The 15,863-nt window shown below is 33.8% G+C and overlaps 1 protein-coding gene and 2 long non-coding RNA genes across 3 annotated transcripts; all 3 read right to left on the bottom strand.

Annotated features, from left to right (window-relative positions):
* Positions 1-3,728: 3,728 nt before the first annotated feature.
* On the bottom strand, positions 3,729-4,448 carry LOC141653173 (uncharacterized). Its single transcript, XR_012547358.1, has 2 exons — positions 4,325-4,448; positions 3,729-4,161 (listed from the first exon to the last, which is right to left on the bottom strand). It is a non-coding gene; the product is annotated as an uncharacterized LOC141653173 (long non-coding RNA).
* A 1,576-nt stretch (positions 4,449-6,024) lies between these two features.
* On the bottom strand, positions 6,025-8,842 carry LOC141653172 (E2F transcription factor-like E2FE). The gene is made up of 11 exons (XM_074460851.1): positions 8,535-8,842; positions 8,348-8,415; positions 8,185-8,237; positions 7,922-7,999; positions 7,762-7,815; positions 7,631-7,676; positions 7,441-7,508; positions 7,146-7,218; positions 6,998-7,059; positions 6,594-6,879; positions 6,025-6,340 (listed from the first exon to the last, which is right to left on the bottom strand). Exons 1-11 carry the CDS (start codon positions 8,612-8,614, stop codon positions 6,249-6,251), a joined length of 960 nt encoding a protein of 319 aa, XP_074316952.1. The 5' UTR covers positions 8,615-8,842; the 3' UTR covers positions 6,025-6,248.
* A 2,076-nt stretch (positions 8,843-10,918) lies between these two features.
* On the bottom strand, positions 10,919-12,114 carry LOC141653162 (uncharacterized). Its single transcript, XR_012547354.1, has 2 exons — positions 11,979-12,114; positions 10,919-11,309 (listed from the first exon to the last, which is right to left on the bottom strand). It is a non-coding gene; the product is annotated as an uncharacterized LOC141653162 (long non-coding RNA).
* Between the last annotated feature and the right edge of the window lie 3,749 nt (positions 12,115-15,863).

The following is a 15,863-nucleotide window of genomic DNA, read 5'->3' as shown; positions in this document are numbered from 1 at the left end:
GCTCGGAATTACAATTCTTGGTACTTTTATCTTCTTTTTCTTTTGCCCTCCAAGTCTCTTTGCTTAGGCTTTCCTCATTATCTATGTTTATCTTATTTTAGGGGAATCTGTCATAGTCGAAGATGAAGTCGTGGTAATAAAAAGCATTGTGCTTCCACACAAGATCCTTAACGTGAGCGTCCAAGACGAAATTATATTGTAGTCACAGCAACGCATACTCACATTGAGAGACTCGATGGCAAGACACCAGAAACAAAATTGTACATCTTCGCCTTGTGGTTAAACAATCATATATACGAGTACTATGTATAATGTATTCATGTATTTATAATTTATACAACTCCCAGAGATTAAAACAAATGAATCTCATTTTCTTGGCAGTGAGTTTTCTCCACTGGTTCGACATTTTCACATTTTCGACATAATTGTCTTCAACTAATCTCTGGTTTCCACACTAAACTCAGATGCTAAATGAGATCTTGATATCGACATTTCACAAAGAGTGTTCAGTTGGAATTTAGAATAAATATGCTCAACTCCAATCGATGAATTTTCAATGCCAAATCATAAATCACCATTAGTAAAATAAGCTTGATTATAATACATGAACACTCACTTTTCAATTGAATTGGACAATTAGTCAACCCAAAATTTCCTGTTTAATTATCGTAAGACACTTATTATTCTTAACTAGTTGGAAAACCCGTGCGATGCACGGGACTCTCATTAGGATCATCTTTAAAATGTATGCTTAAGTTGATAAAAAAAAAAGGTCTAACTATATTGAATCATTTGATGAAACAAATGTTCGTGGTTTGTTGTAGTTGATCACCTATGTTGCTTTTAGCACGAAAGGTTTGCTGTTTAATTAGTAGTAATCAAATCATTTGTAAAACATCAAGCGACATAGTTATAGACGTCGCTACTACGTACCATCGCTTTTAATTAAATACAAAAGCATGTCCATAAACATGGTGCAAATTACCTAAATGAACCCTATATAATTGAAACATACCTTTATGAATTTTCCAAATTATTTTAACCTTCAACAACTAAGTAAAACTAAACGGTGTTATGTAAAACAATAGGTATCATAATTATACTCCTTGTATCTATCATATGTGACAACATTAGTTATTAGTTTATAACTTCATTAAATCGTTGGGTGATTGAATAATTATAGTGTTACCGTTCTTATCGCACTCACTATCTGTTTTTAAGCGAAGTAGCCTTTAATTATTTACAATAAGACTATTATCCTTAAAAACTCTACGCAAAATATATAATATGAAATATATAGTTTAATAAATTTGTGATTTTTTTTTTTGTAAATAATGTTTTTCGTGTGGCTTTGATACATGGGCAAAAAACATTAAAATGAAATAAATTTGATATTAGAAAGGTTAGGGGATCATGAAAAAATCTAATATTTAAGCCTTGTTTGCAAAACAAATAAGCTTAAGCTCATTCTTACCAAAAAAATCATTTACTTTATTTTTTTATAAGTATTTGTCATTTGGTAAGTAACTTATTTACCAGAATAAAAGTAGCATGTGAGAAGAAATAAACTTACCTGTCTTTTTTTTTTCTACCCTTCAATTTATAATATTTCTTTAGTTATTTCTTTATTTAGACTCCTAATGTGTGCCCTTAGGGAAGACATTAGAAAAATCGATATTAAATATGGAGTACTTATTATGTCTTTCTATGCTATTTACCAATAATCAGCTACATGTTAGTTTGCCAAACATTTTTTAGTGAACCAGCTAATTTATCAGATCCTAATTTTCAGTTCCTTATAAACTACTCACTTTGTTCCGGTCATTTGTTTACCTTTTTCATTTATGGGCGTTGTCTCATTCATTGTTTTACCTTTCTAAACTGGGACTATTTTTTAAGGGTAATTTCATCATCTACATAACCTATTGTCCACTTGTAGATGTGAAATGTATTTTTGAGTGAATTACGGTCAAACTTTTCAAACTTTGATCTAGAAAAAGCAAATGAGGAGTTTTGTGTGTATTGTAGGGAGTAGGATATTAGGATACTACTCTTAAACTCGATTAGTTTAAGATTAATTTTATTAAAATTATAACTTAATTTTGTTTATTTGAAATGTCATTTATTAACAAAATCAAGTCTCATTATCTTACATTGTTATTCAGCTCTTTATTTATAATAACAAAATGAGCAAATCCTCAGAAAAGAGTTTCAATTTTAAGAAACCGACTTCAAATTACTAAATATATATGTACAATCGTTTCACTTCTTAACCAATATATATGCAATTAGTTGTTTTTATCGTAACGTCAAACTTATAAGTTTGACCTAATTTATTACACTAAGGAATACCTTATATTCAACTAATTAAATCCATATGAGATACCTCATGGTTAACCATTTACAAAAAAGATGTATTTCCACTTTGGTGGCCTGAGTTTTAGCCTAATTCCACTTTATAGCATAACTCCACTTTGGTGCCTCGAGGTTTGCATAACTCCACTTTGGTGCCTTGATATTTTGACAATCCACTTTAGTGACCTATACATAACATTCTTAGTATTTTATATGGAATACTTAAAAAATATGTTGAAATAACAAATTAACCATTTTTTTTTTCAATATTATGTTGATTATTCTATTTTGTATGTAGTTTAATCTCCAATTTTGCACTTTATTGCACTGAAAATATAATTAATTAAGATTAAAGTTGACTATTAAATATTTTAGGTCACCAGAATGTGATTAATTAAGATTAAACTTGACTATTAAATGGTCGTTCAATTGGTTTTTAATCTTATGTGAATATTATTGGTAATCTAATCATACACATTTGATACGTCATAGAAAGTCGGATTTAAACTATTTATGCCATCGTTGTAGTTGTTTATTTCTAATATAGTCATTATAGAAATTATTCTCATTCCACCGCCATTGTAAAAGCCAAATGCTAAGTAAATGTCATTCTTTACTTCTTTTTTCTAATATGACATGTTACTATTTCCTGAATTATTTTTTTAAAATAAAAATCAGTTTTTTTTTTTAAGTTTTTGTAAAAGATAATTACGTGTTTGGTTATAATTAACAACTCGAATCTTTGTAAATCATTTAAATATTCAAAAAAGTTTTAAAATATAATTATCTTTATTACAACACGGGTTTCCCTAAGTAGTTAAAATCGAACAACTTAGATTTTTGACAATATTTTATATTTGTTAAAAATTAGGATCTTTTTTTTTCTCACAAAGAGTAATTCTATGTTTATAAAATGTAGGCAATTTTAACACTTTTATACGTTTATTAAATGACATTTTGCCTTATAAATATTTGTAAAATAAATATTCTTTATAAAGTTATTTTCCTATTATTAGATCTAGTTCTATTAGTATTAGTTTTCTCATAAATAACGGATCTATTTCTAGTAGGATTATTTTCTCATAAATTATTAGATCTACTCCGATTAGGATAATTTTCTCATAAATTATTAAGAGAAAAAAGCTAGATCTACACTTATTAGGATAATGATAATAATTTTATATAAAACTTATTTTATATATAGGAATTCTAAAAAAGTTGGACTCTCTAATATCGCTCGAAAATTTTCTGCTTTATATATATGTATGTATTGATTGATTGATTGATTCACCCCCCTCTTAAGTATAACGGGTGGATCAATAAACTCTTCAATTATCGTAAGACGCTTAGAAGGTGATAAAACAAAAAAACAAAAACAAAAAAAACGTTGATACCGGCCCTTTATTATTCCACATAATTTGATTACAGCTAACAAATTAAAAGGCCAAAACTTACATAGCCTTGGCCCTTAGACATCTTCATATATCCTTATTTATTTTTCTAGAATCACTATATTAAACAGATCATGTCACATCGCGTTCTTATTACTTATTTTGAGACAGATAATGTCGCATTGGGCCATTTACGTATGTATCAAAGTCATACGAGTTTATCTGCAAACGAAAATCCTGAAACCCTGAGGGTGAGGAATACAAGCACGAGAGCAGCATTGTTCTGGAGGCCCAGAAGGTTGACATATACGATATGATGGTAAACACTTCTGCTTTATTGTTGAAATTAATTCTAATTCTTCCATAAACTCAACACTTTCTTCAATTCTAGTAATTTCATCTGCATTTGCTAATGCTGCAAAACCAAATGTTAATAAGCATAAGCCAAGCTAGGCTAGGCTAATTAGGTAGCACTCTAAATTTTTTTTTAATAACTTTAATGTAATCATTCATTTTTGTGATTAAACAAGGTGTATAAGCTAAGTTATTAATTAGGGACAATATTAATCGATCAGTACCTGATGCAGTTAGCATGAGAAATGCTACGACGAAAAGCTTGTAGTAACCTGACATGAATAACTCGATCTTTAGTAGAAAATGTGGTGATGTTTTTTAAATTATTAGGTATATTAATTTACTCTTCTACAAATAAGAGACTTGCTCTTAAGTCTTAACCCACTTATATAGGGTAAGTATTACTCGTATTTACCAACGTAAATATCTAACAAAATGACAGATACTACTGTACTAATTATGAATCATTTTTCACGTTTATTAAATTAGTCCTACTGTATACTTGTATAGTGACACATAATAACTCCCTGTGACTATGTGGTACGGACGACACACTACTGTAGCTTTTTGGGATTTCGGCAATTTAAACGTTTTTGGCTTATTATTATTATTATCACAAATTCTCATTTGTGCCGGTACCGTCACAAACTTGCTACGGATCAAGTAGTACCCATGTGGGTAGATAAGACAAAGCATAGTGCTTAGTAGAGGTGGCAATCGGGTCAGTCGGGTTTGGGTCGGGTCACGTCGGGTCGGGTCATATCGGGTTCGGGTCATATCGGGTTCGGGTCATATCGGGTCAGCATACCCTTTCGGGTCGAGTCGGGTAGGGTTCGGGTCGTTATCGGGTCGGGTCGTTTCGGGTCGAATGAAGTGTCGGGTCGGGTCGGGTTTGGGTCGGGTCATTATCGGGTCCGGTAACTTAATCGCATTACTATAATTTTTTACCATTAAATTTATTTTTTAACCTATTATTTGGGTTAATTAATTCATTACTAAGTAAAACATATCAATCTAAACACAAAATCACTTTTATTTTGATCAAAATTAAGCTTAATAATTATCGGGTCATCAACTTAATCGGGTCAGTATCGGGTCGGGTCAATATCGGGTCGGGTCTGGGTCGGGTTCGGGTCACTCATAATCGGGTCGTGTCGGGTTACAGGTCGTCATCGGGTCGGGTCGGGTCGGTTTCGGGTCACAATATTTTTGGGTTCGGGTCGGGTTTGCTCGGGTTCGGGTCGGGTCAGACTTGCCAGCTCTAGTGCTTAGGGAGTAGCAATCTATTTTATTTGTCTTATCTACCTACATTGGTAATATTTGACCCGTCGCAAGCTTGTGACGGATATGCGCGGCATAAGGGAGACTTCCTGAATCAACAAAAAGAAACACTAGGATGGATTAATATGAGAAGATGAGACTTAGATTGGATTATTCTCAGTTAAACACTAGAATGGATTAATATGAGAAGATGAGGTTAAGTTAGATTATTCCAATGAAATAACCATTTTATTTTATGTCATTACTAAATGACTAAGGAAGAAGATTAAATATTATTAGTCCTAATATGGTGCGTATGTTGTGTACACCCGCCGGAGATGGTATAAGACAGCCATCTCCAACCGGCGGTTGAAACACGAGATTTAGCAAGCGGAAAGATTTTTGAGGTGATCGATGATTAGGCTAATACAGCATTATTGTACTATAAATACGGTGACCTTCATTAATAAGATCAGGTCATTATATGGTTTTACAATAATCCTAATATTTCTGAGATTTTCTTAGCAGCGAGTTTTCTCCACTTGTTCGACATAATTGTCTTCAAGTAATCTCTGGTTTCGACACTAAAATCAGATGCTAAACGAGATGGCGGCGACATATCTACTAGGAGTGTTCAGTTATAATTTAGAATATGCCTGAAATCTGAATGCCTCAAATGCTCAACATCCATTAATAAAGTCAGCTGGACTATAATACTGTACATGAACAACCTCAAGAAATACACAGAACGGGTTGGACGGGGAAGTGGCAAATAAGCCCGGACAACAAATCAATGCGAAATTTCTTGTTTTTTTTTGTTCAGTTCAATGAACTAATTTCTTGTATTTCTTGTTTTTTTCTTCATATTAGAGGAAAACTGAAGAAATCTCAAGGAACCTGCTCCACTGAACTTCTTGCAGTTACTTCAGAGTACCAAGATCTCCATGCTTCGACATAATGCTCGAACAGGCTTCGCACAGCTGCAAAACCAATTGCCAAATCTGTCAAATTAGATGCTCTTTCCCATAACCGCGGGATCATAAATACTAGTCATACTATTACTATCAAGTATCGATGATGATGAATATTTCAAGCTTAAGTCATGAGTATTACTCTGTGAGAACTTTAGCCGTCACCCAAAAACTAATTTGAGATGGTCTCACATGTAAGTGACTCAGTATATCAGCTAAACCAGCTGACAGACATCTTTATATATGGACATTAGCACAATACCTTCATTTTGATACGGAGGGACAGGGACGGGCTTCATTATTTTCGATACAGAAACAGGAGCAAAGGGACCATACTGATAGCTTCCATTATTTAATTTCTCCTGCTTTGCTGCTTCTTTAAGAGTATAATCAATCTTGGTTTTCTTAAAACTCGTGTTAGTGATGTCGCTTCCAAACGCCCTTTTCTTGATTTCAGTGGAGAAAGGAGGCCCGGACACACTGCTCAATGTTATTTCCTTAACCTGCAACCATCTCCATGCGGCCTTGTTGTTCTCCCTGTGATTAATCTGAACAATGAACATAGAATTACATCCAACTTTTATAACAGTAGAAAAACCGAGATGCATCAGCATCAGTAAACCTTTTATATTCACCCAAATGAATATTTGTCGACAACATTCTTACCTTTTCAATGAGTTGCATAGCGCATAGAACATTTCCAATGTCATATAACCGTCTTCTTTTAGCTGTATTATCGTTTGAAGATACAATAAGTCACTGAAACAGCAAATAACAATGAGAGCAAAAGTAAATGCAATGAAATTATTCTTACTTCGCATCACTGTTGCATCAGGAATATCCCCTAGCAAATACTTAGCAGCATCATCGAGGGTGATTTGCTCCGTCTGCAAGTTCAATGACAAGATTAATCACAGCGTTCTTGTGTCCGACACCACATGTCAATTAAGTACTTCATTTTCAGTTTAGGCAAAAAAACAGTATACGTCTTCACAGAAGAAAATATATCGTGTCAGACATTTGCAACCGAAATTGTGCAGCATAGAAATCAAATTGATAAATGAGAAGACAATTCAAGTACAAAATGAAAGAACATGAACTTCACTCACATTAGAACAAAGAAATAGCTTGATAAAATTCCGCGTCATAAACCCCAAACACTTCTCCCTTTTGTTATCTGCCAAAATTACCAAGAAATCACATTAATCCTCACTCTAATAGTACTATAAAGCCGACTTCTATGAGCAAAACTCGCTGACCACACGACATCCTACAAATATTCTGAATAATAATAATTACCAAGCCTGGAAGCACAATTTGAATTAGCATTTGCATCATCCAGAACCTGAAATTGTAAGCCATGTTTCGTAAATCGTCCATATGTTATTAACATAAGAGACAACTGAAAATCAAACATACAGAATCCTCACATTTATTCGGCTTCTTTCTTCAGCAGAAACAAATTTCTCCTTCAAACCCTCTTCCTAAAGAACGAAGTAAATCATGAAAACATCATTAATAGCGTAATTATTCCGCTAACAGTTTAGATATTCAGCCAAAGAATAACGATCTAAAACGTTCGATTGTTACCTTTATCAAGGCAAGAGTCTGAGGAATTGCCTTGTAACCTTTCCATGTGTATTGATTTTTTGCTTTCTTTGTTAGCACCTAGTAACAGCAACCAAAGAGCACTTCAATTTTACGAAACCGATTGCATATTTCATATCAATTATTAATTATTTGGCTTATTGCTACATCATTAAGTCTCATGTAAAACCGTTTTACAAGAAAAAGAAAAAAAAAACTCAAATCACCAGTAAAATTTTGAAAAAGAGAAGGGCGGGAGATTTTACCCCAACACTTTCCAAGACATTGACGATATCGTACATCCGTCTTCTCTGAACTCCTGCGGGGAAAAAAAACCGTCTCCAAGATTGGCATAACTTTGTAATCGAAACGATTTAATTAAAAACTAGGAGCAAAAGACCGAAGAAACCATTCAGATGTAGAAAGTACCTAATTTATCGGCAGCATCATCAAGACCAATAGAATCGACATCGTCTCGGTTATATAACCTCAAGAAACTGGAAATGGTAAACACAAACAATTAATTAAGAAGATAATCAACATCGAAATTATGTACTGTAATAAAGTAAATAAAATTGATGAAAGTAATCGAAACCCAGATGAGAAAGAAGGTTACTTAGAGCACAAAAGGCCCAATGACTTTTGCTTTCGGTTATATGATCCGTTTTCGGAATTGGAAGGAGGCATGGAAGCCATTGATGAACTTAAGAGCTTTGTTTTAAAAAAAAAAAAAAAAAAACAATCCAAGAAATCTGAAGAGAATTAGAAGGAAACCCAGAAAAGAATGATGAAATCCAAGATGGAAAATTTATGTGAATTGGGAGAATTTGAAGACCGTTGAAATTAGGGTTTTTGGCGCTGCAAAGCGCGTTCAAAAAAGAGGGATTTTGAAAGTTTAACTGGAAATTTGAATTTACGTTGACGAACGAAAAGGCGGTTTGGTTATAGGGAAATTATGATTTTACCCTTGTGGGATTCGGGGTTTTCACGGGTTGTCCGGTTTATTGGACCCAATTCATCCGGTCCATAAGATAAGATGGCGCGGTTAAGGCTTGGTCAGCTACTAACCCGTCCCAAATCCGTTAATTTATTGTCCATAATAATAACATTTTACTCCAATGGCTCAATGGGTTTCAGCAAATTGGGAGGTAAGGAGAAGTCTGATGTACGCGATCTTACCTATATATAAGCAATTTTACCTTGTGTCAGTAACGCAAAGATGATGTTGTCGAATGATCCAATTTTGGGACATGCTAAATCCTGCGCACAATTTTATTAAGGGGTACCCCTCTTTTTCCACTATCCTGCTTTTTTTGGATCAAACGAATCGATCTGAATCGAATCAACTTATAGGATCTCGAATCAATCGAATCAACTTATATGATCTGAAGTGAACTGAAATTAGGTGACTTTAAGTCCAAAAGAACAGGGCCTAAAAAACTTTGACCGGTTATAATTCATGGTCATGAGTTCGGAACGCGACGATTTTTTTTTTCTCAAATTGATTGCCTTTACAAGATCTTCGATTTGAAAAAAATATTGGCACTTTCGAACCTTGTTGCAAGAGTTGTAGTCGGTCAAATGTTTTTAACCAAATGAATTTTGACCGTCTATATCTCATAGCTACAAGTTCATAAAGTAACAACCTTTTTTTTTTTCAAATTGATCGTCTTTACGAGATCTTTAGTTTGTCGTTTTCGAGTTAGTGGCCAAGAATTATAGACGGTCGGAGTTTTTTAGCTCAAAAAGAGGGTTACATCATAGAATATGAAAAAACATAGGGATACCAGGTAAAATATCCCTAAATAACTAAGTTTCATGGGTCATGTTATTCGTGTAATACTCCACGTTAGTTGAAGAGATCCATTAAAAACTTAAAAACTAGTGATTAAAGAGAATAAAAATATTACTCATATCAGCAAAGTACATTTTCTTTCTTGGGAGCTTATGGTAAAAACTCCACCGTTACTTAAGCATGCTTGCCGAAAACTTGCTGAAAATAGTCAGGTGACCTCTGAAGAAGGTTTTTGAGATGCGTGTGAATGAGGTCAAAATGCACTAAAAAGAACTCGTGTTAATTTGTAGGCCAAGTATACAGATTGAAGCTATTGAGAGTAACTGCGTCCGGTCAAGGTTTGGGTGACCGGTGAGGTATTACAACTCGTGGAAATCAATTACTCCTTTATTATATAATTATGTCATTCCGTTGAGTCATTGATAGCCCGTCATGTGCTCAGACAAAAAAAAACAAATGAAATGCAATGATGAAATACTCCCTAATAGGAATCCTGAAATAATGGTCAAAAATAAAATATTTGTCGTTTTGGGTCAGTTTTGAAAATATTTGTCAAAATGGTGTCCACGTAGGCTCGGGATTTCTGGACCTAAAACACGCCACTACCAATGGCGTGTTTATAATGAGTACGGAAAGAAACTTCATTAAAAAATGGACTAAAACAAACACGCCATTGGGAATGGCGGGTTTCGGAGGGGAAACACGCCACCCCTAATGGCGTGTCTTATGTAATTTTTTTTTTTTTTTTTTTTTTTTTTAAAGTTCAGTCAGTTGAGGTAAAAACACGCCACTACTAATGGCGTGTTTCCTTCACAAAACACGCCATTAGTAGTGACGTGTTTCAGGTCTAGAAATCTCGAGCCTTCGTGGACACCATTTTGACAAATATTTTCAAAACCGACCCAAAACGACAAATATTTTATTTTTGACCATTATTTCAAAAATGGACTCCCGTAATAGCGACTACTCCCCATCAAAGGAACCTGAAATATTGACTACTCCCCATCAAAGGAACCTGAAATATTTGTGTTTCTTGTCCAAAATGACGGATTTAGGCAGCTAACACGGGCGCTCTCCTCCGCTGGGATTTTTCGCCCCTAATAGGGAATCCTAACACCGCCACTGCTTAGACAAGATATAACACTTGCAAAGTTGCAATATATATATACATTGATAGAGATCTACATCTTCACACATCAACAATTCAACACCAACGACGTCAATCAAACTCTTTATTCCACATAACTTGATTTCAGCTAACATGTTACTAACACGTACATACACGTTATTTAATTTTCTAGAGTCACTGCATACCTCAAAAATATACATACCACTTCGCATCCTTATTATTTATTTTAAGTTTTAAGTCGCTACCTTAAACAGATCACGTCGAATTGGGCTATTTACAAGTTTACTTGCAAACGAAAATCCTCTTAATAGGGTGAGGAACACAAGAGCGAGAGCAGCATTGTTCTGGAGGCCCAGAACCCGAACAAATATGCTTTGATGGAAAACACTTGTCCTCTGTTGCTAACAATTCTTCCATCAACTCAACACTTTCTTCAAATGAAGTTATTTCATCTATATTTGCTATTGCTGCAAAACAAAGTGACCCTATAAGCATTAGCCCTAGGCAGCCCTCTTAAATCTTAATGCTATTAATTTCAATAACGATAAATCGATCTATATTCCCTCCAATCCGATCCAATTCAATTCAAATCAGTTAAATTTTTGAGGTTAACTTTTACAAAATTTGACCATAAATACATTAAAAAAATACGAAAAAAATCAGCATATGCGTCTATATAAAAAAAAAAATCTTTCATAAAATAATATTTGGAGATCAGATTGGATAAGACTTAAGAGGGACTGAGTGAGTAATAGTTTGTTAGTAGACGGGTACATATCTAAGTATCGGAAACGACATGAGCAAAATTTTTAGATACTGAAATATAATTAATGAGGATACAACTATACAAGGGTAGGGATACCTCTTCCAAGTAGATACGTTTCCAAAAAAAAAAAAAACCATTTAATTTTCTTAAAGTATAATCATCACTGATTCACTATCATGGAAAACAGTTTAACAAACAAGATTTAAAATTATTATTAATAATACTAAATGCTTTATAAATTCTTTTTCTATACTTTGTTGTACGAGCTTAGCTAGTTAAGATCCATTAGTTGTTTACATTTTGATTCGTTTGCGAGTAGTATTTTAATAATCCCTAAATAAGTAAGTGAATAGGGGAGAGTATAGCAAACCTGATGCAGTAAGCACAAGAAATGCTATCACGAAAAGCTTGTAGTAACCCCACATAATTAAATGGAAAATTCAGTGATGTTTTTGAGATTTGGTTAGTAAACTTGTTTTAGTTTACTCTTCTACTAATAAGAGTATGCTCTTAACCCTCTTATATACAGTCCACTTGGGTAAATCGCTTTTTTACCAACAATCTCTAATAAAGTGACACATACGCGCGTATAGACCTTTTCAGCATGCATACCGCATGCGCCATGGTTTTAACATACCGACACACAACAATTTCCTTTGGTTGGCTGGCTATGTGGTACACTGACACACCCACCATTGGTGCTTTTTTGGAATTTGGGCACTTTTAACGTTACGGAACATAAAGTTCACCCACTCTCATTATAGACGGGATAGAGATTTGTTATATTATACCCCCGTTTTACTTGCCCCTATTTTTTCATTTATTCCTATTTTGTCTTTAAACTATGTATTTAGTTATGTAAAATATTTCTAGTTTTTTATTTTATGATTTTTTGAGACGATTTTTTACAAAATTAAATAAAAAATTAAATCGTACTCATTCATTCAAGACGATATTAAATCGTTACAAAAAATCATCTAGAATGAATGAATGAAAAAATTATATCGTTTCAAGAATAATAATTACAAGATTTAAAAAATAAAATAAAATTTAGCGGCACACATAACACGATTTAAAAAAATACGAAAATTGGCCTCGTCATGTAGCTTACAAGACACAACCAAAGACCCGTCATGTGGATTACAAGACATGGCCAAGGACATGTCGTGTGAATTACAAGACACGGTCATGGCACTGTCATGTGGCTTACAAGACATGGTCATGGACCTGTCATGTAAACCACAAGACACACCCATGGTTCTGTCGTGTAAATCACACAACATGGTCATGGCACCGTCTTGTAATTCACATGACACCACCATGGCCGCGTCTTGTAATTCAACACATGACACCACCATGGCCGCGTCTTGTAATTCACAAGACAAGGCCATTTTTTTTTTTTAGTGAAGTTTTAAGTAAATGCAATAGTTGGTGGAAAATACGTCTTTTTAAGACCGGGTACATATTAAATTAATTACTCTAAAAATTGCCCCAAACTCAGTTACGACAAAGCGATAATTAAATCAAAAATGAAAAGTTCAACAAAAATCATTTACTATAATACAATTATTAGTTATTGTAAAAGATATTACCAAAATCAAATAATTATAAAACAATAATTTAAAAAACGTCTCCGATTATAATTTTGTAAAACCCGTCTCCGAAAATCATAAACTAAAAAACGAGAAATATTTTTTTCTTTAATTAGTTACATACTCTAACGGTAAAATAGGAATAAATGAAAAAGTAGGGGGCGTAACAAGTAAAACAGGGGGCGTGATATAGCAATTTTGATCCGTCTATTCCCTCCTATTCTAAATAACTGTTTCATTTGCCATTTCCGTCTATTCACACAACTGTCCCATTTGCCATATTTGGACATGGTTTTTTACTTTCCTACCCTTAGCTCTTTTCTTTATTTACCACCTCAACCACCCATAACCCATCATATTCAATAATTTTTATTATTTAACTCATATTCTTACCCCTATACAATAATTTTCATTATTTTAACTATATTCCTTAATTTTCGTGCCATTGTCCAAATGAGACACTTATTCGGAATAGGGGAGAGTATAAAGTTAGGGTATGATTATTAGCAAGATTTTTATTAGTTTTAAGACACCGTCATATCAACTTTTCACTTACTTTTATTATTTTTTTATTATTCAAACTCTTCAGACTTACCTCAGACTTTTATTAGTTTTAAGACTCCGTCATATCAACTTTTCACTTACTTTTATTATTTTTTTTATTATTCAGACTCTTCAGACTTACCTCATACTTTTATTAGTTTTAAAACTCCTTCATATCAACTTTTCACTTACTTTTATTATTTTTTTTATTATTCAGACTCTTCGGACTTACCTCAGACTTATACATTATCCGTCAAATTCATCTTATACTCTACTTTTTCACTTTTCTTATGAGATTTTTATTGGATGATAACCCTAAAAATGGGGAGAGGAGGAGGGGGGATCTACACAAGGGAGCCATTTATTAGATGACAAGCCTAAAAATATGTCAAGATTCATGTAGAGTTTTAAGATGAGTCTTGGATTTTAAAGACTAAACTTAAAATTTTATTAAGACGTTTATAGATTATTAATAGTATTGAATGAGTCTTATCTCAAGACTTACCAAAATCTTATTCCAAGACTATTAATAATCTTATCCTTAGGTCATGGTGCGTGATTACCGTGTCTCAAAAACTTTGATAATACAATTGGTCTTTCATTTTAAATGTAAAACGGGTTGCCTATCCTTTAGCGTAAGTCTCTTAAATGTAAAACGGATCAAATACTACTCCCTCCCATCCAGACCAAAGGTTACAGTTGCTTTTTGGCACTATTTATGGTCGTAGGGAATCTTTGATATTATTCTTAATCTATAAGACAAAATATAGTCATGTGAGATGTTGTTTGATTTATCTTCATAAATGCTATAAGAATATCAAATTTTTATAATTTTTAATAATGTGTAACTAAAGATATGCACGTTACAAAACGTGCCTCGACAAGTGTGATAAAGCAACTGTAACATTTGGTCTGGATGAGAGGGAGTAGATTTTATAGGTGGGTGAATAAAAGTTTGTTATTTCCTAGACATTTAATTTACTTTTTGTCTCATCCACTTATTTCACTCGTTTAATATTTTAAACGGTTATATTCGTCTTAAACAACTTATAATTGATAAGTTAGTTGACTTATACTCCCTCTGTCGCGGTCAATTGTTGTCCTTTGGTTTTGGCACAAAGACCAAGGAAAGAGGAGGGAGCCAACTACTAAATGACAGGTGGACCAAATGGAGTGTGAATGATCAAATTGCTCATCAAGTTCATTCTCAAAATAGAAAGGATAACAATTGACTGAGACACCCTAAAATAAAAAGGACAACAAATGACCGGGACGGAGGCAGTAATTGATAAGTTTAGTTCTATTATTATTAAATCTGGTAATGGGTCATTTTGGGTGCTATTTGGGCATCTTCCACCTTGCTTTTCAAATTGTCTTAGTCGGATTAATATTAGACCGATTATTCAATTCGGGGCTACCGGTAGGATGACATCCAAATGGGAATGAATAACTATTAGGCCGTATTAGGCTCATGTAAGGCCGTATTATAAGGCCCAGTTACGCTAGGGTTTATTATCCCTATTATCTCATGTAATTTGTATTTAAAGGCCACGATTATCAATGAAAGGCAACACACTAATTACACAAAACACATATCTCTCATTTAACATGGTATCAGGTTCTCGTTTTCTATCGAAAACCTAACAACGCTTCCGCCTCCTTCTCTGTTCTTTTTTTCTGACTCCTAAAATCGTCCACTATGACGAAACCAGAGTCCGAAACCTCGAAAAACTCTATCGAGATCTTGTCTCCTTTCTATCTTGGGAGTCATGATATCCCTAGTCTTGTTATCACTGACATTAAACTGAGTTCCGATAACTATGACGAATGGAGCCGTTCTATGAAGATGTCGCTTAAAGCTAGGCGAAAATTTGGCTTTTGCGACGGGACTATTGATAAACCGACTGATACGGTTCTCCTAGGGCAATGGGAAGTCATTCATTGTACCATTGTTCAATGGATAATGCGTACTCTCGATCCGTCTATCAAAAGTTGTATCTCTTACTTCGAAGATGCTCGTTCTTTGTGGGATGATCTGGCTGAACGTTTTTCGACGGTTGATGGTTCGAAAATTCACGCTCTTAAGTCCGACCTTCATGACTGCAAACAAGATAAAGGTA

This window comes from Silene latifolia, chromosome 4 (genome assembly GCF_048544455.1).
Source record: "Silene latifolia isolate original U9 population chromosome 4, ASM4854445v1, whole genome shotgun sequence".
Taxonomy (NCBI): Eukaryota; Viridiplantae; Streptophyta; class Magnoliopsida; order Caryophyllales; family Caryophyllaceae; genus Silene; species Silene latifolia.
The sequence above is the reverse complement of the archived record's forward strand: the minus strand, read 5'-3'. Positions and strand labels throughout refer to the sequence as shown.